Consider the following 26,672-nt stretch of genomic DNA (forward strand, 5'->3'; position numbering starts at 1 on the left):
AAGCCATAATCTACTATTAGACGTATGCAACTACACAAATGTAGTTAAAATCTTCTTTCCTCAAAATGTTCTTCATCCATGGCGGACCAATTGTCACTGATGGCATGGGTGGCCCAGTCGTCTAACGTGCTGCACAGAGTTGTGTCTCTAGTAGAGTGGGTTCGAATTCCAGATTCATCCTGATTATCATTCTTAACTTGCCATCGTATCAATCCACGTGTGTCACCTCCATCTTGAAGAGGCTGCATCCCGAATGGCTCGATTATGATGCCTATTATTCAAACGTGTGTTCACAAGCCACCGGTGAAATTTTCTTGTTTGTATTGACATCGAGTGGGCATTTCGCCATTTTCGATCTCTATTTTGAGGGGGACTTGTGCATTTTAGCACTGCCTCTTGTCGTATCAAATATAACTCTAAGTGTTACGTTATCCTGCACGCTGGTACTTTTGTACAGATGTATCGTATTAAGAAACAACTAAACTTGGCAAGACATCTGGAAAGGTACCAACACATTATGTCCACATGTACCATGAACCGTAGATTCCCTGCCGATCGACTGAATCAAGCGGGAAACACTGGCTTTTTTAGGTTAATCCCTCGATTACAAACTTAACAGAACCATACTCACTGTCTTGGTTCATTTCTATAAGGAACAGATAATGTGAGGTTTGCGTGTCTGCTTATACTAGTCTGGACGAATGGCGGTTACATGTGCACTCCCATTGAGATATCATAAGGCAGTTTAAAATGGATATCCCACATGGAGCCGACCAGTCCTTATTAATGCAAAACCCCAGCCAGGTAACAAGAAGCAACGTATTTCACGATGACGCGGCAGGGAATCGAACCACTGTCATGTCCACTAGACCAAGGGGGTGGTAGGATGGGCTGACAACTAAACTGAAACCTCGTACGTTCGGACCCAGTAGTTCGGTAACACCGCAATCTGGATTACTGTTTGGCATGCTATATGTATAAACCTATATGAGTGAGTGAGTGAGTTCGTTTAAAGCCGCTTTTAACAGTATTCCAGTTATATCACGGCGTGTCAGCTTAAAGTGAGAGGAAAGCTCGAAGTGATGCAGGTCTCAGACGTTTATCTCTTCGGTGAAACCCAGGAGCACGTGTATGGTGCTGACAAACCTTAATACATAATCGGGGCGAACCGGGATTCGAACCCACTATCATAGGTTACTGGCGTGCCTAAGGGACGCAACTCTGCCCAGCGAATCGCGACGCCTCAGACGACGGGGCCACCCGTGCCCCCTAACCTTATATGAACGTACTACATTCCCACCTGTAAAGATCCGGGTTGAATCGGACCTCGTAAGAGAGTGGGCTGGTCAGTCTCGGTGACTTGGTTGATGCATATCATTGTATCCCAATTGCGTAGATCGATGCTCATGATGTCAATCACTGGATTGTCTGGTCCAGACTTCATTATTTTACAGACCGCCGTCATATAGCTGAAATATTGCTGAGTGCGGCGTTAAACAAACGACACCAAAACTACGTACCCATGACTCGTTAATCAGGTCATTTGGGATTCCGGACGGTTTAACAGTAACGTTGCACACAATGTATATCTCTAGGCGTATCCTCCTTCAGATAAATGGAATATTGCTGAGTGCGTCGTCACAGAAAAGTATAGGTGTACGCTGTATGAGCGTAAGTTAAGCTGCAGCTGGCTGGATATATCCAGATATTGATCCAATATGCTTATAACTCATGTACAGCTGGTCCTCGTTGAAACAAATTTCTCATGAATGATTTACAAAACATGTGAACAAACATATGTTTTATTAACCTAACACAGACGAACATGTACATAAAATAGTGTCTGCAATTTTTTTACATTGTGTTATTCTTTACAGTTACCACTGTCCATGGCCCCGTTTCGTAAAGCAATCATACGCTCGTCACTCCTGCGCATTAACACAGACGTACGCCAGTGGTAGAGTCGATATTGCTTTGTGGAGCGGGGCCTTGTACAGTTGGGAGGTGTGCAGCTGGGAAAGCACGGTGATCACAAAACTCATTGAGAACACATTGGTATAACGTCACAGTGGATACAGTATCGTAATGATGGACACATTCAAGCTTGGGACCAAACATTTCATGTCTTCGGGATGATTTAATAATAATATTTTACTTCTCTTCTGCTTAACTAATATAATGTAAGAAACATCAGCATGAATACCGCGGTTTGGAGCAGTTGGTGTCCCGCGTGCAACGGAAGTGATGTGTGGATCGAGCTCCACGAGTATTCGTCACGTCGACTCGACACATGCGCTGGCAACTCAAGGGCAAACTCTCCACCCCTGCTGTTGTTTTCGCCTGCACGCTTTATGCAGAAGCGCAGGTTTATTTGCTGTGATTTTTCTCAAGTTTGTTTAGCAGTTGGTGGCAGGATGAAAGAGTCTCGGTATATTATGGCTGTAAACATAAAGCATCTTTCGTGTTCAGAAAACTGTTAAACGCATTCTGTTTTTGTTTATCCCAGACGATAACTGTAGTTCACTTTTATATATCATGATCCTCATATCAATCTTCATGTTTACAGGTTTAAGGTTGATATCACTTTTTAATAGGTTTTTCTTCTGAATCTAGATTCATTTCCGGAACAAGTCAAACGGAAAATGCATATTGGATGTTTAACTACAAGAAGAAACAACATGCGTGTTCAACGTGGATATGTTTGACTGTAATGACTGTAGTAAGGTTGAAAAGATCATCATAACAGATAAAATTGCAACTAACTTCGGAGTGAATATCAACAAAACCAATTTGGAGATACTAATACTGAAGGGTAAAAGTTTGAAAAAATACACTAGCCCTGTCTACAGCGAAACCTTGTTAAACGAACTCAAATACGATTTATTGTTAAAGATGATATCATTTTATGTTCCCGGCATAATCATTATCGGCATTTTGGTCTTACATTGGATAATTCTTAACTGCAACTACGGATTATTCGACATTTATTTGATGTTCCCCAGAACAAGGTAATAACAAAGTTTCACTGTATATTATCACTGTATATATCAAGAGGTATGATGATAGAGAAAACTATGAATAGACGTATTGTTTGTCATGGCTCTAATGGGGCGGTCGGGTAGCCTAGTGGTTAAAGCGTTCGCTCCTTACGCCGAAGACCCGGGTTCGATTCCCGACCTGGGTACAATGTGTGAAGCCCATTTCTGGTGTCCCCCGCCGTGATATTGCTGGAATATTGCTAAAAGCGGCGTAAAGCCATACTCACTCACTCATGGCTCTAATGGCATAGGTGACGTAAATGATCATGAAACTACAAGTAACTGGTTGTTCTAGCCAGTTCATATAAGGTGCCTCAACTAAATGCTGAATATCCTCTATTCTCTCTGAATCTCATTTGCTCAATCCTGAGTCATGAATACAACTTAACTCAAATCTCAAAAGCATTTGTCGGAATTGCACTCTACAGAGGCAGACTTTTGATCAAAAAGGTCATATGTAGGTCATAAAAGGGGGCGATTTGCAGTTCAAATACTGATAAAATAAAAACAAAAATATATAATACATTAAGGACTTTTATTTACCGTACACCACTTTTTATGAAATGTTGAATCTGCGTACGAAATAATATTCTACTTTCGTCTCGGGTACCAGACTGTTGAATCCCAAATACCCTCTAAACCACGAAACCCGTATACCAAAAATGGAGTTGGCAGTCTCACCTATGCGTGTTATATCGTTGGCAGTAAGTACAAATGTATAGTTTGGTTTCGGCTATATCATAATTATAATTGTAATGATATATCTGCAAAGCGCCAAGAGAATATTTGAAAGTACCAACTGATAAATGAGATTCTTAGACAGTATATGAATATATGCTTGTGCTAAAAAAAGAGTGCAGTTTACACCTAAGACACTGCTGTGTACATTGTAGAGGAAGTTTCAACGTTAGGTTTGTGACTCGTTCTGTGCAGGAACATATATACATTGCCATTTTCATACGGTAAACAAAATACCTCCACTAAGATCTTGGAATTTCACGTGACGAAACAACACATGCCACTGCTGATCTAATTGGTAATATAAACTGAAACGGAAAGGTTTGGTCAAACCTTGAATATTGACTCGTCACATTAGCACAATTGACCTGTCACGTGATCAATATTGACTTCATCGGCCAGAAGACAACCTGCGAGTGGCAATACACGGTCCGCCGGTCTTTCTAATTACGAACTGCTTAATGACAGAATCAGTATTAACACACTAAATGCGGCCTCGGTCCGGCCAGACCACCTTAAAGGTCGGATCCTCCGGTATTTGTTTCCGGATAATGACCTCGCCACAAGTAACTACTAGTATTTCCATAATGCATGTTTCCTTGAAAGGTCTATTTACAGCTTTACCAAACTAGACCTTATTTCTGTGTACATGAATGTTCAAGCAAGAAATGACTTTGTTGTATTAGTTTCTGTAAGAATACGTATAGCAACATGAAAACCACTGTTCCTTTAACTTGTAGCACATTCTCATAATAAACATGTAAACAAATTACAATAATAATAGGAACACATGGAATGAGGCTCAAGGCACGTGCTGTCAACATTAATATCAATACGGGTGATACACTCATATAAACACAATCCTGAACAACGGCATAGGGGTTCATATGACTTCTCTTGAAAATCTTATTATTATTCAATTCTGATATAAGTTTTCTCATTATTACCAGAAGAAAATATAACTTTTACAAAATGTACAGCATTGTAAATTGAGACAAAACATTACGTATATGTTTGTAAATATGGACAAATATCTTCGTAAATTAATGTTTGTTTAGACATATATTTTAGTTATTGTATGTTTAGGTTTGTAAATGTCATATTATGATAACTGTTTAACCTTTTTCGTGATTTACAAACACTTGCAGACCAGTAAAGGTTCACATTTCTTCATGTGTATCTACAGTGACACCCCCTTCATCCAGATGACTCCGTCTTCGTAAAACAGAGTTACGACAAAGACCCTTTTTGACCAACCAACCAACAATTACTGGCATGAAAATAGCTTACATGTTCGAGGGTAAACCTAATTATAAGCCAATTAAGAGACTTGCCCATGTTCAAATATGTAAAAAATAGCTTTCTGAAAACCTCTATTTGACTCTGTAGTGTTACCTATACATAAGATACGTTGCAATGAATAAAATCTAATTGTCATTCAAATGAACTCATTTCTGATTTCTGAATTCGTTAGAAAAAAAGTATGTACATATTTTGGTCCCAAAAGGGCACGTAGCATATGATGTCCTTTCTGGATTATCGGCTTGTGGGTACCAAGCAATGTCTTTCTGAATACGTAGATGTATATTGACGTTTCGGACTAAATGAGTGTCACTGTATATAAGTGTAATTCATCTTTATCTTTATAATATGTATAGGATATATTACAATACCTTACAATAACCTTTTTGACAACACATGCGTTCACAACACTTCAAAAACATAAAATAAATCACTAAATAATCAAATTCATTATTCGTTTCTGTAACGAATTGTAGTTAAAAACAGAGTCACTATCATATCTTGCAACGAAAGATACCTAAAGTTTATCTATACCTGCATACTCCGATATGGTACCTAAAGATCTGAGGACACCTTCATTGTACACACTTTTGGTTGTAGATGGCATGGCGCTCAGAAACGACTAACATATCTACAACAATACTACAACGCGGATTTATGTTTTTGCATTGGGAATTCCCCGAGTATATCCGGTTTCGAGATACAGAAATGAGATATGTTTGTCTGAATGCTGACGCGAACTTCCATGGAGGTGCTCTCAGGTTTTCGCTCAGAGAGGCATTGTTTCGGAGTAGAATAACTCATTTTAATGAGATTGTTTATTCCGGTTACCTGTAACTATAACGGGCAAATCAAGGGCTAAAGTACCTCGCGGAAATATGATCTATTTGGTAATTCGTTTTTTAAAGAACAAAGGGATAACTATCTTGGTGGAATCCAGGTGCCTTAAAAAATAGGTTTAATCAAGTAGAATGTGTCGCATTTGCCTGACAGTATGTTAAATGAAAGTAAAATATCCGGTTATTTGTTTTTCTTCATAATAACAGTTTGAACATTCGACTGGGTGATGTTCTGCATAACTCCCAAACCCCATGAAGCTACTGTGGACTAGTCTGACGAGTTGCTTGTTGTGTGTACGGGACGAAGGCAGATGACCCACGTTACTTTTACCTTATGCATACATCATTATTCCATTTTTGTACACATCATCCATAGCATATTCGGTTCATATAAGACATGCTCTATCTTCTGTCACCGGTTGCTTGTTAGGTAAAAATAATTTCATTAAAAACTATACCTTTTGAAACATTTCGTATACAACCTGAATAATTCTGCATAATTATAAATATTAAGCGTCAAAGGTCTCCAATGGCCTTCATATATATCTAACATATGAACCAGCGAATGCATGTTCTTCCAGTTGCTACTGAATCCTTCAAAAGCTCTTTTCAGATATATCATCCGATTCGTGTATCTTGTCATACGTTCCCATGTTCGTTGCCCCTGTTCTAGTGGTGGCAGTATTTCCGGAGAAGGACAACTCATTCTGCCTAGCGTAGACGTAACGTCTCCGCAAACACCGGAACGCTGACAGAAACCCTTGTCGGAAGTTCTTGTTTAGGAAACAGTATGTGATTGGGTTTGAACACGCCGACACATATGACACTAAATGAATTAAAGATTTCGTCAGGGGGGAGATGTGCGCCCGCGCACTGTCTTTATCGAACACAATCCACGTTGCCACGACATAAGTAGGCGTCCAAAACAGGAAGAATTCCAGCACAACTGCAAACAACATTTTAATAACTCTTTTCTTGGCGGCGCGACTTTTCTCACTATTTGACTGCCTCATTGCACGGTTAAATTCAAACTTTCTGAAGGTTCTCTTGGTGTTGCTGGCTGACGTTGCTGTTGTGTAGTCAGGATCCAGGTAACCAGCTCCGTTTCCCCTTGAGTGGTCGCTGTTCGAAAGGCAACCGTTTTTGTCCTTCTTATCTGTAATAAAGTAAACAAATAAAAACACATGAAGTTGGTTTTTATGTTTAACCCGTTGTTATCGTCGTTCCCTTTATAACAAGTTAGTAGCATACCCCAGTGTCACAGATTTCTGATATTATTCTGCTGCTTGTGATGATGGTTTTTAGTGAGGTAGCGAGTCGGATTCAACATGTCAACCCCAGTGGATATTCAGTCTCGAATAACTGCCGCAACAGATTCACAGGGCGCAACAGGTAAAATAGTGAAAATAATATGAATTGTTAACTGGAATTCAGGGAAGGCACCAGCTGTTTGCGAAAATGGTAAGCATGTCCTGCTCTACCGATAGAAACCGCCCCTCACACATTTTACGTTATCATAAAAAAGGACAGGTGTCAAACAACAACTTCGAAAAATATCACAGAACCCATATGCACTGATACTGACAATCTACGAGTCACAATTGTGAGATTCGAATTCAGGGTATAGAGTCAGCGGATCCCGGAAACTAATGGACGCAACTCTAATGAAAGATGTGGTAATCGGTGACGTTTTGCGCCGAAGTAATTTGCACCTGTTTGTTCAAAATACTATTTGTGTTACTGTCATGTTGACGCTGTTAGTTTCCTTGTATGGTTTTCGAATGGAAAACATACTATCCTTACAACAGCTGATCCAGATGTGTTAATATTCATGAGAATAGTTTTCTGATTCTACGACAGAAAACAATACGCCCCACACCCTTGAAGTAGGATATATTTTTATCTCGCATCAGCCTGAGTTTCTATGGAACCAAACCTGCTTTGAGCACCTGTTGCCCATGTGTATACTTCGTAGGGGAACATAGGTGGCAAAAACCTCAAGATCGCAGAGTTGCGTACCTTAGTCGTACCAGAATCCGATGACCATGTTTCATATTTACACTTCGCCCGATTATGATATTTGCCTTGTCAACACAATCCGTACTCGTAGGTTTAAAAATATGGCTCAATTGCATTGGGTTATAAACTCAAAATAGCGGGGGAAATCCTATGAGTAGATCATTAAGAATCAGTGATGACACCAGGTGTTCGCGATAAGGGTACACACGACCTGCCCTACCGGTAGCACTACTGCACAGCAGTACTCCTGCCATGCGGCAACAATCCAGACAATCAAGTGATGGACCAGAAGATCCAGTGAAACGATATTGCATTTACTGATTTTGCTGAAACTAAAAAACGATATGTCAATTTTGAATTACGTCTGCCGTGTACAATTGCACAGATTCGGCTGCGTATCAGTGAAGTCAAACGTTTAACAAATATGTTCTTTTGGGAGTTTGTGGTTGGAGGAGGAGCAATTTTAATATCTCGAACGTTTCTTTTGTAGCTGACGCAACATAATTGATAAATGCTACTGAGCGTATGATGAATCTAGGGGACTTCAGTCCACCAGCAGAAACGTTCTGTTCAAGCAAATATAAAACGTCAACACAAGAGACTCCCTCGGGGATTTAATCCTACTTTAAGCCGACACGCTATGATAAAACTGAAATAAAGTTCAAAGAGGCGTTAAACCAAACTCACTCAATCACTCACTGCAAGTGAAAGCTACAAATTTTGTTTTCCATGGGTTCCTCTGCCACTGAGTGAAATATGAATTTCATATACACATCGGAACCAATCTTTTGCACTGTAAGTAAATATGTGCTCAGGAAAGAAGGACCACGGCAACGAATATCTATGGAATGGGATCTTCCACGTGAAAATGGTTGTTAGGACCATGTCGTATCTGTTGACCACTACAGGTCTAGACCTTGCGACCCGAGCCCTCTTTGCAACCGATTCATTGTCTCTGTATATAGTACAATGGTGAACTGCTGGAGTGATATACATGTGGAAAACGTGTTTTTTTACGACTAAGATTGAGCATAACACAACTACAATTTGATCTTACCCTTGTGCCGCTATACACTAAAATTAATAATTTTAGCAGTTAAGGTGAATAGAAAATGATTGCACATGCAGGTTACATTAAAACTAAAGGTCTTGAGGAAACGGGTAGACTAAATGTAACATGATCGCTGTCCTCCCCCACCCCCCACCCCTACTCCAAACCACCCCTACCCTCCAAGTCAAACCAGGAATCGCCTCTCGCAGGTACAAACACACCTTTCGCCTGGATCGCCAGTTTTTTCAGCACCAACGACCATCGGCATCTTATGCACTCTGTGGTATGACCGAAATATTAATCAAAGCGGTCAACTCACTAAACCTTTCTCAAATACAATGAATGTTTAATACTTACTTTTATTTCTATCCGATTGCTCTTCCATCTTAATCCCCAGCCACAGTGTATAGGAGATCATCCCGTAGGCAACACTCATGATGAAAATTGGGAGAATAAGAAGTATCAAATTGAGAATGATGGTGTACGCTTTTTCCAAGTTCACATCGCCCCATACCTCGTCACAGATGCTGACGTTGACTCTCGGATAGTGAATGATCTTCTGGAACACGGCTATTGGAATCATCATAACAAAGGAAAGCAGCCAGCACACCGCCAGTGCTTTATACGCGTGGGACAGGGTTTGCCAGGACCGTGAGTGCAGGGGTCTACAGATGGCGAAATAGCGCTCCATTGAAATAGCCACCAAGGTGAAACAACTCACTCCGACTGACACACCTGAAATGGAAAGAGAGAAGTGTCAACAGTATACAGATGTTGTATACAATAACATTTGCTTTCTGAAATGGCTCGATACGTGAACATGTCATATTGGTTTTGATCTAATGGCTCAGGGGGCGAATGCGAATGCGTAGCCAAGTGGTTAAAGCGTACGCTCGTCACGCCTAAGACCCAGGTTCGATGTCCCACGGGCACAATTTGTGAAGCCCATTTTCTGGTGTTCTTTGTCGTGATATTGCTTGAATATTGCTAAAAGCGACGTTAAACCTCACTCACTCACTCACTCACTCTAATGGCTCAGTGGTCCAAGGTATGATCGCGGCAAACCAGGATCCGCTGGTCATAGGAATGATTTTCAGATTCGCTCTGATATTATCCTTGGTTTATCGTATCCATGGGCAACAGGGGCGGCCTGTCGTCTAAGGCGCCACAGTTTACTGTGAAGTGATGCGACCCTTAGACGAGTCAGAAACCATGGATAATCTGTTCGATCACAGATTCGCCCTGATTATGATCTTTGGTTGTCATAACCTAGGCCACGATTGTGGATTCATCTACAGTTGGATTCACTTTGGATTTGCCCCGCATTGAGATCACACCTCGTGATATAACAAACATTATTCAAACACAATTAACCTGGTCACGTATACCTGTAGGTAAATACCTTTGTCCAATACATTATGTTATCAAACAGCGAATCATATACAGTACCCCACACTTGATTTCAATAATTACAAACCAAATTTCATTGACATGAATAATAGTATTATGCTACGCCTGATGACGTTGCACTGGATTCTTATCACGTTGTCTTATAGGTACATTTGTCAACAGTGGTCCAACAATAACATTATCTTTGCAGTAAGAATGTGAACTTTACATATCCGATACGATGGATACGATTGTTTAATAATATAAACAGTCACGAAAAAATAAAATGCACCAATGTTTCATGATTGCTAAAAATGAAAGAAACAAGAAATGGTCATTCGATGATTTGATACGTGTGTCATAGTTGTGTTATAAACCTTAGGTTTACAGTGTTTCGGTAACCGTTTTCATTGTACCGATTTGACAACGTTTTTAAAATCCTATCCTTTTGCCCTGCAGTTCAAACCTGATACTCATGAATATGCCAATCTACGCGACTGGTTCTACATGAAATCGTGTTAGGAAGAGGTTAAGTATTCAGTGCTATAGACGATTCTTCATGTCAGTTTGCATTACCTTTTTACTAAAATTAAGATGAAAGACAATGTGAAAATCGGAACTCTTTTTAGAGTATGGCATGCACATTATTTTACATGTAGGTTTGACATTATGAGATGGTTGCACACACAAGGATGTGGAACAGTTCAAATTACACGCAAGACGAACCAGTAACAAGAACATAACAAAAGAGGTAATAACTGTATATTTATCTATAGCAATAATTGATGTCAGATAGCAAGAAGGGTAATCACAAGGCGAAATGCTATATGCAATAACATCTTTTAAGTGACACACGTCAAAATGAGAACATGTATATTGAAACCAGTACTTGTAAATGCCTGAGACAGATATTGGTGTGCGTTTACACTGTATTAGAGTCAGGTTAGAGTCATTTTGCCGTGGACCTGATGTGAAGTGAATGGGGTTTATGGTAGCGTTCAAGATTATTTCACAAATATAGTGACGTACATGCACGTGCACGCGTGTGTGGCTGTTTGAACATGTCCGGGTTTATACCCGTTTTATAGTACTAGTACACAGAGATGTCATGCCCCAGATTAACACTAATACACCTCTCAGATATACTATACTCATAGTCCTTGTTTATGCCCTTAATACCATTGCCGCGCAAGGTAGCAAGTACCATTATGAACGTCTTTAGCTGTGATGCGGCGAGGGGATCTCCGTGTAGACGCATATCCGCCAGAACACGGAGACAGTTCCGCGAACTTGGGGATATATGTGTACATAGATTTATAAGCCAGTACCCATTTATCAAAAGCAGAGCGATGAAATCATTTCGTGAATGTATCACGTATTTAGCTCAAAACGTGGTTGTCCACTATCAATCTATTTATTTGTACTTGAGGCCTCAGGCCCATATACAAAGTATACAAAGTATACAAAAATACAAATTTTCCATCAAGGTGATAGCGGTTCATCATACTTATATATTCAATGATAACATAGTGTACAGTAATTAAGGATAACATGCTCTCCTCATAAGTGAAGCTTTACAGAATTTTAGCAAGTTTTCTACTATAGCTGGATCATAATCATTCATTAAATTAACAAAACATTTGGATGTGCATTAACTTGAATATTTTTTTGGTACAAAAAGATGTCTCATATCATTAAAACATGGGCATTTTATTATTATGTGGAATTCATCCTCTAACTCATTCAATTACAATTCTGACAGATTCGTATACTTTTTTCAAAAAATTTCCATCTTCCAACATTTATGTTAATTTTTGCACCTCCAGTTCTTAAAAGAGCTAAGTACATGTATCTTCTATGCATTATATATGTTTTGCAATACACATATGGTTCAGCAGCATTTAATGAAAATTTGTATATACTGTAACTATCGAATCTTGTACTTTCTCTTAATTTTGCTTGCCACTCTTGAAAAGAAATATCTCTTAATCTAAGTTTAATCTTACTTATTAAATAATCAATATTACCAACAACTTGAGAGAACCAGACTTCTCCAAGACCTATCAAACATAAAGATTCTCTAACATTTGTTACCCAATTTCTCCTATCACATTCATCTAAGTGTTTAAACATATTATACGACTTTTTCATCTGACATCTGACATCTGACATCTGACATGTGTATTAATCTTAGCCAATATGTTATACATTGCACAAATGAATCAACATATAACGGATATCTCCCACATTCTCTCACAGCCATAGCATTTGGAGTTTGTGACGGTAAACCAAGAAATCTTTTACATGCATAATTCTGAATTTTTCTCAAGTGGATCAAATGTATTGGTGCCCAAAATATCTGCACCGTATAATAAAATAGGCTTAATCTTTACATCAAATATTTTAAAGAATATGTCATAAGACAAGCACCCAAGTTCATTTAATGATCTTAAAATTTCATAAAGTGCTAATTTACCTTTTTGTCATGTGTATTTCACTGTTTTTATCATATTCATATTTGAGTAAAACATAACACCCAAATATTTATAGTGTTTTACTATTTCGACATTTTGGAAGTCCATCGTTCGTGTCTTTTTTATATAAACTATAACTATAAAGGTTATACGCCATGGTGTTCGTTGGTATCACCCCTGCCGATTTGTTACACTTTCTTCATATAGACTATAGCTTAAGTAATTATCGATTTCTTTTTACCAAAATTAATTGACGGATGTACCATATGACAGACGTTCAATAATTTGACACATCGGACAATATCAATCAAGTCAAAGGTGGCAAGATCAGACCAAAGTCAGTGTAAGATTGCTTTGCGAATGAGGTCGTGGACAAATCGTGTTGTATCTAAAACCACAGCATACTTAATCACGGGGTGAGCTCGGTCAATATCAACCAGGTCAAATACAAACTTGAGTTTGGCCAATACTAACTTCCGACTGCTTTCCGCATGGTAACAGGATTTCACACAGAATCTGCTCCGGTACATCGACACGTCTTAATGTAGGTTAAATCAGATCAACAGTAAAACCGATCGAAATGTCCTTCTATGAATATAACGTACCTCAATTTTTTAAACAGATATTAATAGATTACAATAGGAGATAATAAATAATGAATGAGGTCAAAGATTAAAGGTCACATGATTGAGTGAGTGAGTTGGGTTTAACGCCGCTTTTAACAATTTTCCAGTTATATCACGGCGTGTCAGCTTAATGTGGGAGGAAAGCCCGAAGTGATGCAGGTCTCAGACGTTTACCACTTCGGTGAAACTCACGAGCACGGGTATGATGCTGACAAACCTAGACACATAATCGGGGCGAACCGCGATTTGAACCCACAATCATAGGTTTCTGGCGTGCCCAAGGGACGCAACTCTGCACAGCGAATCGCGGTGCCTTAGACGAGTGGGCCACCCGTGCTTCCTCACATGAAATGACGTCAGTGTGCTTGATAGTGGTTAGTGGTTAAGCCTGTCTTCTGAACTTAGACAATGGGTGGTAAAACGTCGTCCACTGTTAAAAACTACAGAATTGTTCAAGACGGAGTTGATTTCCCTCCCTCACTCACTCGATGAAGACGGTGTTTCTACAATAGCATTTCGTGTATACAACCGAACCCAAGACACCGACATCGCCAGAAACATCCTCAGGTGGATCTCATCAGTAAAATGTGCAGAGGATAATCTCATTAACTGTTCATTCCCTCCCCACGCTAGACACCATAAGCTTCTGAAAGCACACACACACAACAAATCCCATTACTTTGGATTCTGGTAGTTTCCGGAAAGGATTTCTTGTTCCGGCTTTGACTTAATTACATCGACCATAACCGACACTTGTTTGTAGGACATGGGCATGTCACATGACAGCAGTATTGTTCGCATCAGACACAATGTTTGTTGTACATGAAACAACACGACAAAACCGGTTCCAAAGAAATATCTGCACGTTTCCGACTACATCATGAGCATGATGATAGCTCGTGTGCGCCCGTCACAAGCACATGCAAAGGAAAGTCATGTTCATCTAAACAACAAGGAAAATTGGTAAAAGTTGAAATACTGAATGGCATTGGGCATTACTTTCTCACTGACAAGGCAATTTGCAAATGTCCTCAAAATGTCTACTATAAAACTGTGGGAAAGCTTGAATGTTTTAACCTTAATCAAAGGAACATCCGATTGGTTGGTTGGTTTGTTGTTTAACGCCGCACTCAGCAATATTCCAGCTATATGACGGCGGTCTGTAAAAAATCGAGTCTGGAACTGACAATCCAGTGATTAATATCATGAGCATCAATCCACGCAATTGGGATTGATGACATGCATCAACCAAGTCAACGAGCCTGACCACCCGATCCCGTTGGACGCCTTTTACGCCAAGCATGGGTTGCTGAAGACCTATTCTCCCCCGGAATCTTCACGGGTCATCTGAGCAAGAGTGGTTTGACGATTTTTGACGCCCCTTGTAAAAAGAACATGTTCGAATGTATCTCAAAAGATGTTAAATGTAGACACCAAAGGCCGGGGTTGCTGGAATATTGCTCGACATAAAGGGGAAGTTGATTTTCGGAATGTGGAAGTCATCCCCCTTTTCGTACAGTTTCCTGAATTGATATTGTCACTCTAAATCTTTAAGCATAGAATTATATATTTATAACCCTTTAGAACACATGCCACATATGTCATGTTTATAATCTGGTACATGATCGTGTTGTGACCAGTTGCATGTTGTAGTCGTTGCAATTGGGGAGCATCGTTTACATCTCAGGGAAACTGGTAACCTTTAATGGCGTTGAAGAACTGATTTCTGCTGCCTTGCCTTGTTTACCCTAAGCCAGATTAAGGAGCTACAGGCTAAGTTGAGACAGTTAAGTCGAGTGAACAGAAGGCCAGAGATTGCAGCCTGTAACACGACAGCCAAGTCTTCAATTGCTTCTGGTGATCATCTAAATCGAATATAGTCTTTGGGTACAGTTCAAAGTGGGCATAATCCTGCCCGTCTACACGTACATCATCGATCCTTCATCATTACGGCTCGAATGGAATGGCAGACTCATACGTAACGAAGGGAAAGGAGGAATAAAGATAATTGAAAATAAAACGACCCCATGCCCATGTGTTGATATTAAATGGAAAACTCCTTTCGAAAGTTGTTTCAAATGTATTTTTCTCATTTTATGGTGAGGACGATTACTCTATTTACATGTAGAGTTGAGTATACTTGCGCAATAGTGAATTAAAATTTAAACTCTCACGTGTGATGCAGACGGTTGCCGCCTTGGTGAAAGTGCAGGAACATTGTCCTGACAAATCAAGGCCATTACCAGGCCGAGTCTAAGACTCGAACACATGAGCATCTTATTCTGGCGGATACAAGGTACGTAACTCTGCATAACTAGTTACCGCGCCATGCACTATTGGGCTACCCATGTCCCCAGTGTATCACATGGACGCGAAGTGACACAATACATAAACACAACAAAAATATCCTTTCGAATTTTGGTCAACATTAATAAGAGCGACAAAACCCTTTCGATAGCCACAAAAAATCTCTGCTAAAGGCAGAGTCGATTGTACGATTGTAGGATAACACAAGAGACATAAGGACTACATAACCAAAACCAATGGATAACAACCCTTAATATATTCAATCAATCCATATTTTGAAACATTATTTTACGGTCTTTCCAAGCGGTTAATGAGGGCTGTCTCTTCCAGTTCAAGCAGGCACAAACGACAAACAATCATAACCATGCACCACCCTTGAGATTCTGTGAGCGTGCTTCCTGAAGAGCTGTTGCTCCCCCGATAGTACTGGAGCGTTCTAATATGATGGATGATCTCGTCAGCCATAGTCTGTTGCCAAATATCATCCCCCAGTAAGTGTGGCTATTATCCGACCCTGGTTTACATTCACGCCTAACGCTGCTCAATTACAGTAAGTCGTTATCCGTATGATTGATTGGTTGACCAGCTGGACATCGCAGTGACCAAAAAGATGGATCTGTCGACATCACTGTCAGAAGAGACGCCACTCTGATTCTGTTCATTATATATACATGCATGGAGAGAGAGGAATACCAGCCATATCTGGATATTTCGTGACTAGCCGTAAGTCGCTCTATTGGTCGAGCTTCGTGTACGAACCCCATGTAACTGGGTGAGCACGAATGAGTGCTTGTTCAGCTGTTTAAGCTGGGAGACTATGAAGAGGTTCCGCACAGTATCTACACTTTCAGTAGATTATGTATGCAATTTCAGATCAAATTAAAATGAGCGAATTTGGTTGAACGTTACTTTGAACGCCATGTCAGCGCCTCGCTTTACAAATACATGTTAAATAGTATACAGTGGGACCTTTTGTCTAACGGTATCGGGTGGTCAGGCTCGCTGACTTGGTTGATGAATGTCATCGTATCCCAGTTTCGTGGATCGATGCTCATAACGTCAATCATTGGATTGCCCGGTCCACACTCGTTTATTTACAGACCGCCGTCATTATGTGGAATAATGCTGAGTGCGGCGTTAAACAACAAAAAAACACGGCAAACAAACCACGAACAACGCATTCCAAACGTCATCGTCAAATCGATTAACGAGTTAAGGATGGTCAGAGTGTGTGAGTGGATTTGGTAAAATAGAAGCGACTAAAAACATTTCCATTATCATAAGAAATTTCTGAAGGCAGACTTCATTTCATGATTCCGACTACATGTATCGCATAAGTATCTGTTTATGAATCTCTATAAAAAAAGCAATGACACATGGTGTTGGCAAAATGTGAGCCTTTCCTTCGCCCATCGGGGACGCTTTGAACTGTTGTACACATGTAGGTATTAGATATGTACTACTTTTTTTAAATACACGAGCATAGTGCTGACAATCCAAGAAACATAATAAGGACGAGTGTGGTATTCCAACTCTCAGTCACAGGTTACTGGCAAACCTAAGGGATGTAACTCTGCAGAGAGAATTCGGCGCCTGAGACGACATGGCCCAATTTGCCCGATACAACATATGACATTTCTTGTGTCCCCCGCCGTGAAATTGCACGAATATTGCTAAAAGCGGCGTAAAACCAAACTCACTCATTACAACTTGTGATATGATACTGATTGGTGTGGGCGGCCTAACACTTGGTGGTATTGATTTTCAGTAATCAATTCATATTATTTCCATGACCGTTTTGCCTTTTATGTCTTATGAAATATGTTTCGGCAAATAAGCGAGACTATGTGAGGCGTGCTTATGCGCTTACTCAACGCCACCGCTCCTTGTCTATTATTCTCATCGTATGAATACCCTCATGATCACCGCAGTAGGATGTGTGCAGTGATTTAAACATACTCATACCAACATCCATCCTAACAAAGTCGATTGTACTGTAGGGTGCTATTATTGGGTGAGGGAACCATCTTCGAGGATGACTGAATCACAAACCCTCTGCCATACAAAAACCAACGGCGTCGACTGGCTTTTGGTCGACGGGAGAATGTCCATCCAAAGGCGTCTCACTAATGAAAATAACACACACTGGCTAAACATAATCTACTTTTATTCTATAATGTACCTCACATACAATACTACAAGAGACTAGCTAATTATCGTAACCAAACTAACAACCCTATTTACAGGCTTAATACGCAGCTGAAATCTTTACTGCGGATTTCTCCAATTATCAACGGCATTAATCTAAGTTTATATAGAGTACCTTTGAGGATAGCTGTCACTTACCCACTAAACATATCACATTTACGTTTGATTCAAAGGCAACACTCTGATTTATTGGATTTTTTAAAATACATTTTACAAAATAGATGTCAATAAAGTTGATGCACATGGACAGTAATCTATTGAAAAAAAGATCTTTTTTGGTGAGGAAATGGGGATTGAAATCAATGTCTTTAAATGGATTAGCGTCTGAGGTGGCCGGACTTGTACACGCGGTGTCTCCATGAGCGATATTTGTAGCCACATCGAGGATGCTCATTTCACTAACCCAATCAAGGGCTGCTGCAGCGAACGTAACAGAGACTGTTAACGACCCTTTCAAGCAGCGTACATCAGTAGGTTTCAAATATGTCTACTCTGAAGATGTCCTGAGGAAGCAATACCGTATCCTACAGTGTGGCTTGAGAAACTTGGGACTAAGCAACAATTGCCATGCCATATGAATGCACTGAAGATGCTCTTTGTTTCTGTATTGTCACAAGCTGGAGAAACTGATTTCTGTTAATCTAATTTCCATTTAGTCGTATTAATGTTAAAGATACAACACATTTTCTCTGGTATACACTAGTTTTTTTCCTTGTCACCAACGTTGTAACCATGTCATCTGCTGCCTGTTTTCTCATAGCTATTCCGCAAATAGGCATGTATCTGCTGTAGACGATTATGGATGTTCGGCTTAGATTGTACAATACACGCGAAGTCTCTTACATGCATATTCACAGTCCTAATTTCAGTCTGCAACATTTGCCAATACCGTTTTCTCAGAATATTTACAGAACAAACGATAGGTACAATATGGAAACAAAAAACACTTAAATACAACTTCTCGGAGATTCGCTATATGGATTCAAAATATCTACTTAAGGAATCTATGGCACCAATGTATATTCAATGAATTCTAATGTATTTTTTAATGTTAACAATTTCACAATTATGCCGATATTATGTGAATCTAGCAAGTTATTTGTTCCCATAACAACCGCATTGATGAATTCTAAATCGATAACTGAATAAATCTATAATGAGGGTATTAGAAGAATTCCATTTGTCAAGCAAAAGTACGCTTTTGTAGATGCTAATATACTTAGTCCTTGATTCCTCTTTTCTGTCCAAGTGGTTATGTATTCGTGTTCCCTATCATCAATTTTCTGGATGGTTTATGTATCCATCATTGTCTCCTTCGGTGCTAGTGATCAACGTATGTCGATCTGGAAGAAATCTATTAAAAAACTATTTCCCCTCGAGCAGTAAAGGGGGAACATAGAAGCCATAACATGTTTATCTCTGCAGCTGGTGTTTTAAAACTCTAAAAGGAAAACCCGTTTTTCTCGGTACAAATCACGGTAGATAATCTTCTCAAAAGTGCCTATGCAAACAGTGTCTGTAATACAGGCACATTTTGAAAAGTTACGTTAATGTGCTTCCACTTATTTGCCAACATTAGCTTAAAACTAAAGAGACCAGTGGAAATTTAAATGCTTAAAGATTTAGAGTGACAAAACCTATCCACAAGGCTGTAGGACACGAGGGACGACTTCATGATCAGCTTCTCCGTAGTCCCTTTATTTAGATCAATATTTAGCACCTTCAGCCTTTGGTGTCTACATTTCACAACTTTCTATGGACAATTGAGCACACGCTTTCTGCTACGATTTCAAAGAGAGTCATGCGAATCCTGCCAAGAGTTGTTTGATCCGGTTACAACATACAAAGCCTTAGGAAATCTTTTTAATAAGTCTTAATGTAGACATTTCCAAATCTGACGCATCAGTAACAAAAAATATGTCCTATAGAATTCCCTATTTTTGAACATATGTTTCCCGTGTAATTTCAGATGAACAATTGATTTGCCTTTGCATGCGTTTGTGAAGGGTGCCACTTATGGGGTTCATTACGCTCACCTTTTTGCGAACACCTGGCATCATCATTTTTTAAAGTGATTCATAAACACATGCTCATGATATCGTACAATGGACACAGTTGAGATGTCTTTTGGTCATAGAAAAGTTTCGTGGCTTTTATTTTAATTTGGATGATTTATTAAAAATACAGCTTTCCTTCCTATATTCTTTGCTTCCTAAACTGATTTCAAGTCATACATATGCTACTGACTACGTCTAAGAGGCACGAAAAAAAAACAGCAATTGCAATCACACAATTATACCTGCTAAATCAAACACATGCAGTTTACAGACTCCTTATCAACCTGCACAGCGGAAAATGAGACTAAACATGGCCTGTTCAAACATAAACAAGACGGATTACTTTGTAAATCCATTATCCGAATGAACATATTTCCCATTTACCTTCTTCACGTCACCATTATTCATTACTGATATTGTATACTTAGACACCGTCCCCACATAAACACAAGTGCCTCGCGTTACTGGGATGCCGAGTTGGAAGAACATAACTCCAGTCTGTTCTTCACGCAGTCTCAACCACGTTCAGATAAAGTAGCACACAACTATTAGCCATTATCTAATGCTAACAAACAGCTTGACAGGCAAATGACACCGATATCACACATCCATTCACGAGTTCCATCGAGGTATGACAGCGTGTGGAATAATGAATACCCAAATACATGGGCATAGCGCAAAACATACATATGTAATAACTTATAGAGAAGATGCCTAAGTGTAAAAGCAAGTTAATGAAGTATTTATTACTACAATAGTTTCTTTACCGTTGGAAAATGTTAACTAAATTGATAAGTAGCCCGGGGTTAACAGAACTAAACGCACGATTTATTATCTTTACTGTTAGGTTGTTGGTGTTAAGTGAGGACAAGGCGTGCACTATTTATATTCCCAACGAAACGGTGTATAGGTAAAGTAAAATATTGTTTAGATTCCATTCATTATTTGCGTATGTTAGGTATGCGTGAACAACTTAGTGTCAATGTAAGTGCTTTTATATTTCTGTTATGACAACAAACTGTCAGTGCTCTGATTGTTCTTGGAAGTGAAATCCATGTCTATATTACAGATATGACAAGACTCTATTTGCAATGTGTAATGTTCAGACGGGGGAATTGGGTGTTTGTTTGGGGACGAAGTAGTGTACATCTCAGAGTTTGTTTGTTTGTTTGTTGTTTCATGCCGCACTTAGCAATATTCCAGCTATATAACGGCGGTCTGTAAATAATCGAGTCTGGACCAGACAATCAAGTGTTTGATATCATGAGCATCGATCCACGCAATTGGGATATGATGACATGCATCAACCAAGTCAGCGAGCCAGACCAGCCGATCCCGTTATATTAGTCGCCTCTTACGACAAGCATAGTCGCCTTTAACGGCAAGCATGGGCTGTCGCTTATTCTACCCCGGATCTTCACGGGTCACCTCTCTGAGATAGGGCCTCGCTGATCAATAAAGTGGACATAATAAACATAATATGCAGTGGAACCCAACACCTGTTCCACATTACATTGTATGTAGTTAATTAATAGGGATTAACTAATCATAGGTACGTTGATTAAAATGAATGAGTGAGTGAGCGTGTGAGGTCGGCGTGTGAGTCAATCCCGAGGTGATGCAAGTCTTCGATGTTTACCGTGTTGGTAAACCCCGGCACAATAGCACGTGTATTATGCTGACAAACAAGGAAACATAATTAGGGAGAATCTGGAATTCGAACCTACGCCGATAGGTTCCTCGCGATCGAGCTCTGAAAGAACACAACTCTGCGTATCAAGACGCCTCCGAATACTGGGCCACCGGTGATATGTTCCCATCAACAACCATTCGCAGTGCGGGGATTCCAGACAAACGGGGTCCGGTTTATAAGGCTTATCCGGTTTCCACCGTAATCTTCTATTTGAGAACATCGACAGTGGATTATCTGCATATTATATAATGTAGAATGCATTAACGTAAAACCTTAAGAAACTAAATGGTAAAACATCTCTATAGAATGAATCTTATAACTTAAAATCTATGTTCTCTGTCCACCATGTTGTGACAGTTTCATCCTTCTGTTGTCATTACTTACTCATGTTATCCCGATCGTGTGCAAATTTCTGTTAATCCTCTACTTACCATAATTATATTCTGTACAATGTTCCTCATTCAGTCTTGCTTGACAAGTTTGAACGGTATAAAGATCTATACCGAAACGTCGCCTTTACAGAGTTAAAGAGGTTGTTATCCATACATTGTGTCTACTTTGTAACTCCTAATCTATTTCCATAATGAGTTAAAGGCAGTGGATCTTCTTTGAATGGGTTCAATGTATATCGTACGTATATATCATATCATACTATATTCTGTGATCTCTGGTAATCAGATACTTGTTATCCTCGTCTGAGACTTTCATTGAAAATGACAAGTACTTTAGATCTCGACACAACGCACCATACACAATGAACCCGCATGTACTCGACCTCGATACACAGAACAAGGCGATGTGATATAGTATATTGAATGGACTAAATAGTCCACATTATCAGGATATCATTCCACACGTGACCAAAATCGCAAACATCTATGGGACCAGATCTGTGTGCTGTCATATCGACACTACACTTTTTTTGACTACAAATACTTGCAAAGAGTTCCTTTTTTCCCCAAGTGAATGGCCGTGACAAGGTTTTACTGTTTTACAAAAATCAATTTGTCATCAATCAATAGATTAACAGAGAGACATTTCGTACATGTAAGCCGTATAATATACATGCAGGTAATATCGCTGCTTCACACGAGACATCCTGCACCATGAGTGGAATATGAAACAAAACACAATCCAGATGATAAAAAAGGAAGCCTAGTCAGGTAAAAAAGAATGGGTGAGAGAAATGTATTGTATAATTAAATATATCATAGACTACATGTCTATAAAGGAATATGTTGTCTGATGTATTTATATATGCTTGAAAGAAACTTGAGTTTTCAAATATTGTCGAGACACACGGCGTGTGCCATATGGTAGAGTACTGCCGGTGATTTATGGAATTTCTCCAGTAGATAAATATCACGTACATTACACTTGTGTCCTAAATGGACGTTATGCTATCCCTTAGTACACGGCTACCAACCAGGCAGAGCGACGCTCCCGGGGAATGTCAGATTTATGTAGCATACATATGCTTCTGTATGAAAATACCGTATGTTGGTCGATGTCAAGCACAGCTGTTAAACATGTGTGCACACTGCTATGGATCATTCCTGGAAGCTTCCTGTAATCTATTGCAGTAGTTCAATAAATAGTCTTGCTGTACGATTCCTTAATTGACTTTGTCATTGTCAGACTGAGTTTAAGATGATGGACATATATCAGGATGCCAAGTTTGAAACAAGTAATGTCATGTTGAATGATATGCTAGATTTTGACGTTAGTGTAAATATAATAGAAACGGGTTGTGTTTTCGATTTTCTAGCCGTGGTTCATTGTTTTTAGTATGTTGTTTAACGGCGCACTCAACAGGATTCAAGCTATGTAACGGCGGCGACGTCTGGACAACACAATCCAGTGATTTCGTGAGCATTTAGATTTTGTCACGGGATATGATGTCGTGCAATCAACAAGCAAACGTAATTAAATTACGGTACGTGTTGTTACCCTGCCTGGCGCTCGGGGATAAAACAAGGACTGGTCGACTCTCAGTGAACTAGCACTATAAAACCGACATAAGTACAAGACTTGTACAAGCTGTCACACACACGGGTATCGATGCTCATGATATCAATCACTGGATTGTCCGGTCCAGACTCGATTATTTACAGACCGCCGTCATATAGCTGGAATATTGCTGAGTGCGGCGTAGAACAACAACCAACCAACCAGCTATATAAGCAAAGTAAGCTTGAACTCTGCTTTAAAGCCCATTCACTCATGCATTTTGAAACTTCTCGATTCTGATTGGTCAAATAGACGCTATTAAATCACAATAAACCCCCTCTGATCGAAACAGCTGGTTTGACGGTCGCGTCACCGCGGAAGCGAATATTTATAGAATTCTACTTTTTTCAGTCATTGTCGGTTGGCATATTTAAATAATAATATCTACAGTTATAGGTTACAAAATGCATAGTTTCGGCTACTACAGTATTCAAAAGATGTGTTACAATACATTTCGTAAAGAAAAAAAAGAGAGCTTTGAATTTGACGCGTTTCTATATACGACTGTGACGTCATATCCTCAAATCCTCAAATGTATATAATTGCTAAATAGTTTTTTTTGGATCTGCACTGTCATATTTTATGACATTATTTCAAACGAGGGTCTTATAACAATCCAGTGTCTTGACTGTTTTTAGCTGTTGTAACAGTAATAGTGCTAGTGGTATTAGTATTAGTAGTAGTAGTAGTAGTAGTAGTAGTAGTAGTAGTAGTAGTAGTAGCAGTAAACATAGTGTTAGTTGTAGTAGGAGTAGTAATAGCAGTAGCAGTAGTAGTAGTATTAGTAGTATTAGTAGTAGTAGTAGTAGTAATAGTAGAAGCAACAGTAAACATAGTGGTAGTTGTAGTAGAAGTAGTAGTAGTAGCAGCAGTAGTAGTAGTAGTAGTAGCAGTAGTAATAGCAGTAGGAGGAGGAGGCGGTGGCGGCAGTAGCAGCAGCAGAAGCAGCAGCAGTAGTGGTAGTTGTGTTAGTAGTATAAATATAGACTTGAAACTCATGGAGAAGAATTACTACATGATCACCAATCCTTTGTTCACAGCTGGATTCCTCCAGTTTTAAAGGCGGGGATTTAATTGCGAACGTCGAGAAATAACAGAGGTATACAATGTACACTAAACCAGAATCCGTATTGACACAGACATGTCTTACGTTCACCCCACAAAATCAATTATTTTATTTCCATAATCAGTCACATCAGAGAAGAATCCTCGCCATAGCCCACGATCTTCAGGCACTCATTAGAAGGGATAAAGAAGTAAGAGGTAATAATGTCTGAGTTTTTATCTTTGAAGACATGGTATCTAGCCGCATGATGCAGGACAGGCAGTCTTAGAAGCACAAGCCGTGAGATTCGGAGTATGTTACATCTTAATACGTGTTAGCTCAACCTTCAATTAACAGCGGCTTCAGCTGATCTGCTGTGCAATGGTGTCAGCCGCAACAGCTTTGGCCCTTTAGAAGAAACAATCTACCACACGGTGCATGACCTTAGATTGTATATTTAGATAGATAGCTAATTTGATACTCTTAAAGGCAGTCATCGAGGTCTCATCACAGGGGCTGTGTAATGCAAAAAAGATGCTTATATTATGGTAGTCAAGGGTTTTTCTACTTATAAGTACTTGTCTTGCGAGATGATTCTTTGATTAAAGGAGTAAGCAAATTCGTATATATTGTAGATTAGATGTTCATAGAATACGGTTTGACAAAACATACAAAAGGAAGGCCCAGCCATGTACTTCTAAATGGACGCAAGAGCCAGGGACCCCCTTCCACAAAGCGATCGTAGCGTTACGACTGTTGTAAATGTATGTTCAACTGTTGAAGTAAAGATCAACTTAGCTCTATGATCGCTTTGTGGAACTGCGTCATGGACAGTGCATTCGTTTCCTACGACAAGCATATAATTACTTCTCTAATCCGATGTCCCACTGGTATCGGTCATAGAGGGTGTCATCGAACCCCGACGATCGTTTTCTCGAGCACCATCCGGTGGTATTTCTTATCCAGAAACCATCACACATGACATCGTTAGTATCTGCGATGTAAATCAACATTACGTTCGCTTCATCCATGGGCAAGAAGTGTATTAAACCTTTTTAAATTCTATCGTGATCAAAACATCCTTTCGCGAACTCAGCAACACGTTAAGCTCGTGATCACATATGTACGTCACTCCATCGATCAAATCAACGCATACACATTCATCTGCTCTCTGAATCAACATTTGCAACAAAACAACTTAACTACCCTGTCCTTAGCCGTTGGGGATGTAATTAACGAATGTTCACACATCCCCGGGGTGAAATATGACATGCAATTTATTTTATTTATTTTATACTATTTTGAAGTCAAAACCCGTCTCTGGTGTAACGAAGACGAAATCGATATGATAGAATTAATCACTAGGCTATGAATTGAAGGTATAGATATTCAAATCGGTCAATACCATATGTATACATCCCTCACTAATCAGGTGCAACGGAAAATTAGTTATCGAATTTCATAATTATTTCGAAAAAGATTCAGTCGCAAGTCTTGTATAACTAGCGAGATCAGAGGCTCAGACATCGACGCTTTCGGGGATCGAAGGAACTTTGGGCTTCAAAATTACAAAGAAAAAGATAAAGTTGCAGTTCAAAGAAATTAGTGAAGCTATGTTTAATCTTTAGCACATCATCTTTAACGTGTCGTTAAGGCCCATTTCACCTCACTTTACCAACGATTCAAATGATTGTCAACGTTTTCCTCATATAATCGGACTCTTGGAAAAGCGTTCTGAAGTGTTGTTATTGCTGTCTGAAGTAATTATGAACCCAATTGGCCAATACCCAATGTCCTCCGCAAACCACAGACGCATTAAATGTGTTCATATCTTCTTGTAACACACGTAGGCTGTTCTATGGACAATAACCGGTTA

General features: G+C 39.5%; 1 protein-coding gene across 1 annotated transcript in view; it reads right to left on the reverse strand.

Moving 5' to 3' along the window:
• Positions 1–2,629: 2,629 nt before the first annotated feature.
• Positions 2,630–26,672, reverse strand: part of LOC124146964 (cholecystokinin receptor type A-like) — a 60,757-nt gene continuing 36,714 nt past the window's right edge. Inside the window, exons 2-3 of the mRNA XM_046517546.2 lie at positions 9,345–9,722; positions 2,630–7,073 (exon numbers count right to left, since the gene is read on the reverse strand). Of these exons, the coding sequence (XP_046373502.2) occupies positions 6,514–7,073; positions 9,345–9,722 (938 nt within the window). The 3' untranslated portion in view covers positions 2,630–6,513. The remainder of the gene's footprint in view (positions 7,074–9,344; positions 9,723–26,672) is intronic.

This window comes from Haliotis rufescens, unplaced genomic scaffold, assembly GCF_023055435.1.
Source record: "Haliotis rufescens isolate VD_foot unplaced genomic scaffold, xgHalRufe1.0.p SCAF_7, whole genome shotgun sequence".
Classification (NCBI taxonomy): Eukaryota; Metazoa; Mollusca; class Gastropoda; order Lepetellida; family Haliotidae; genus Haliotis; species Haliotis rufescens.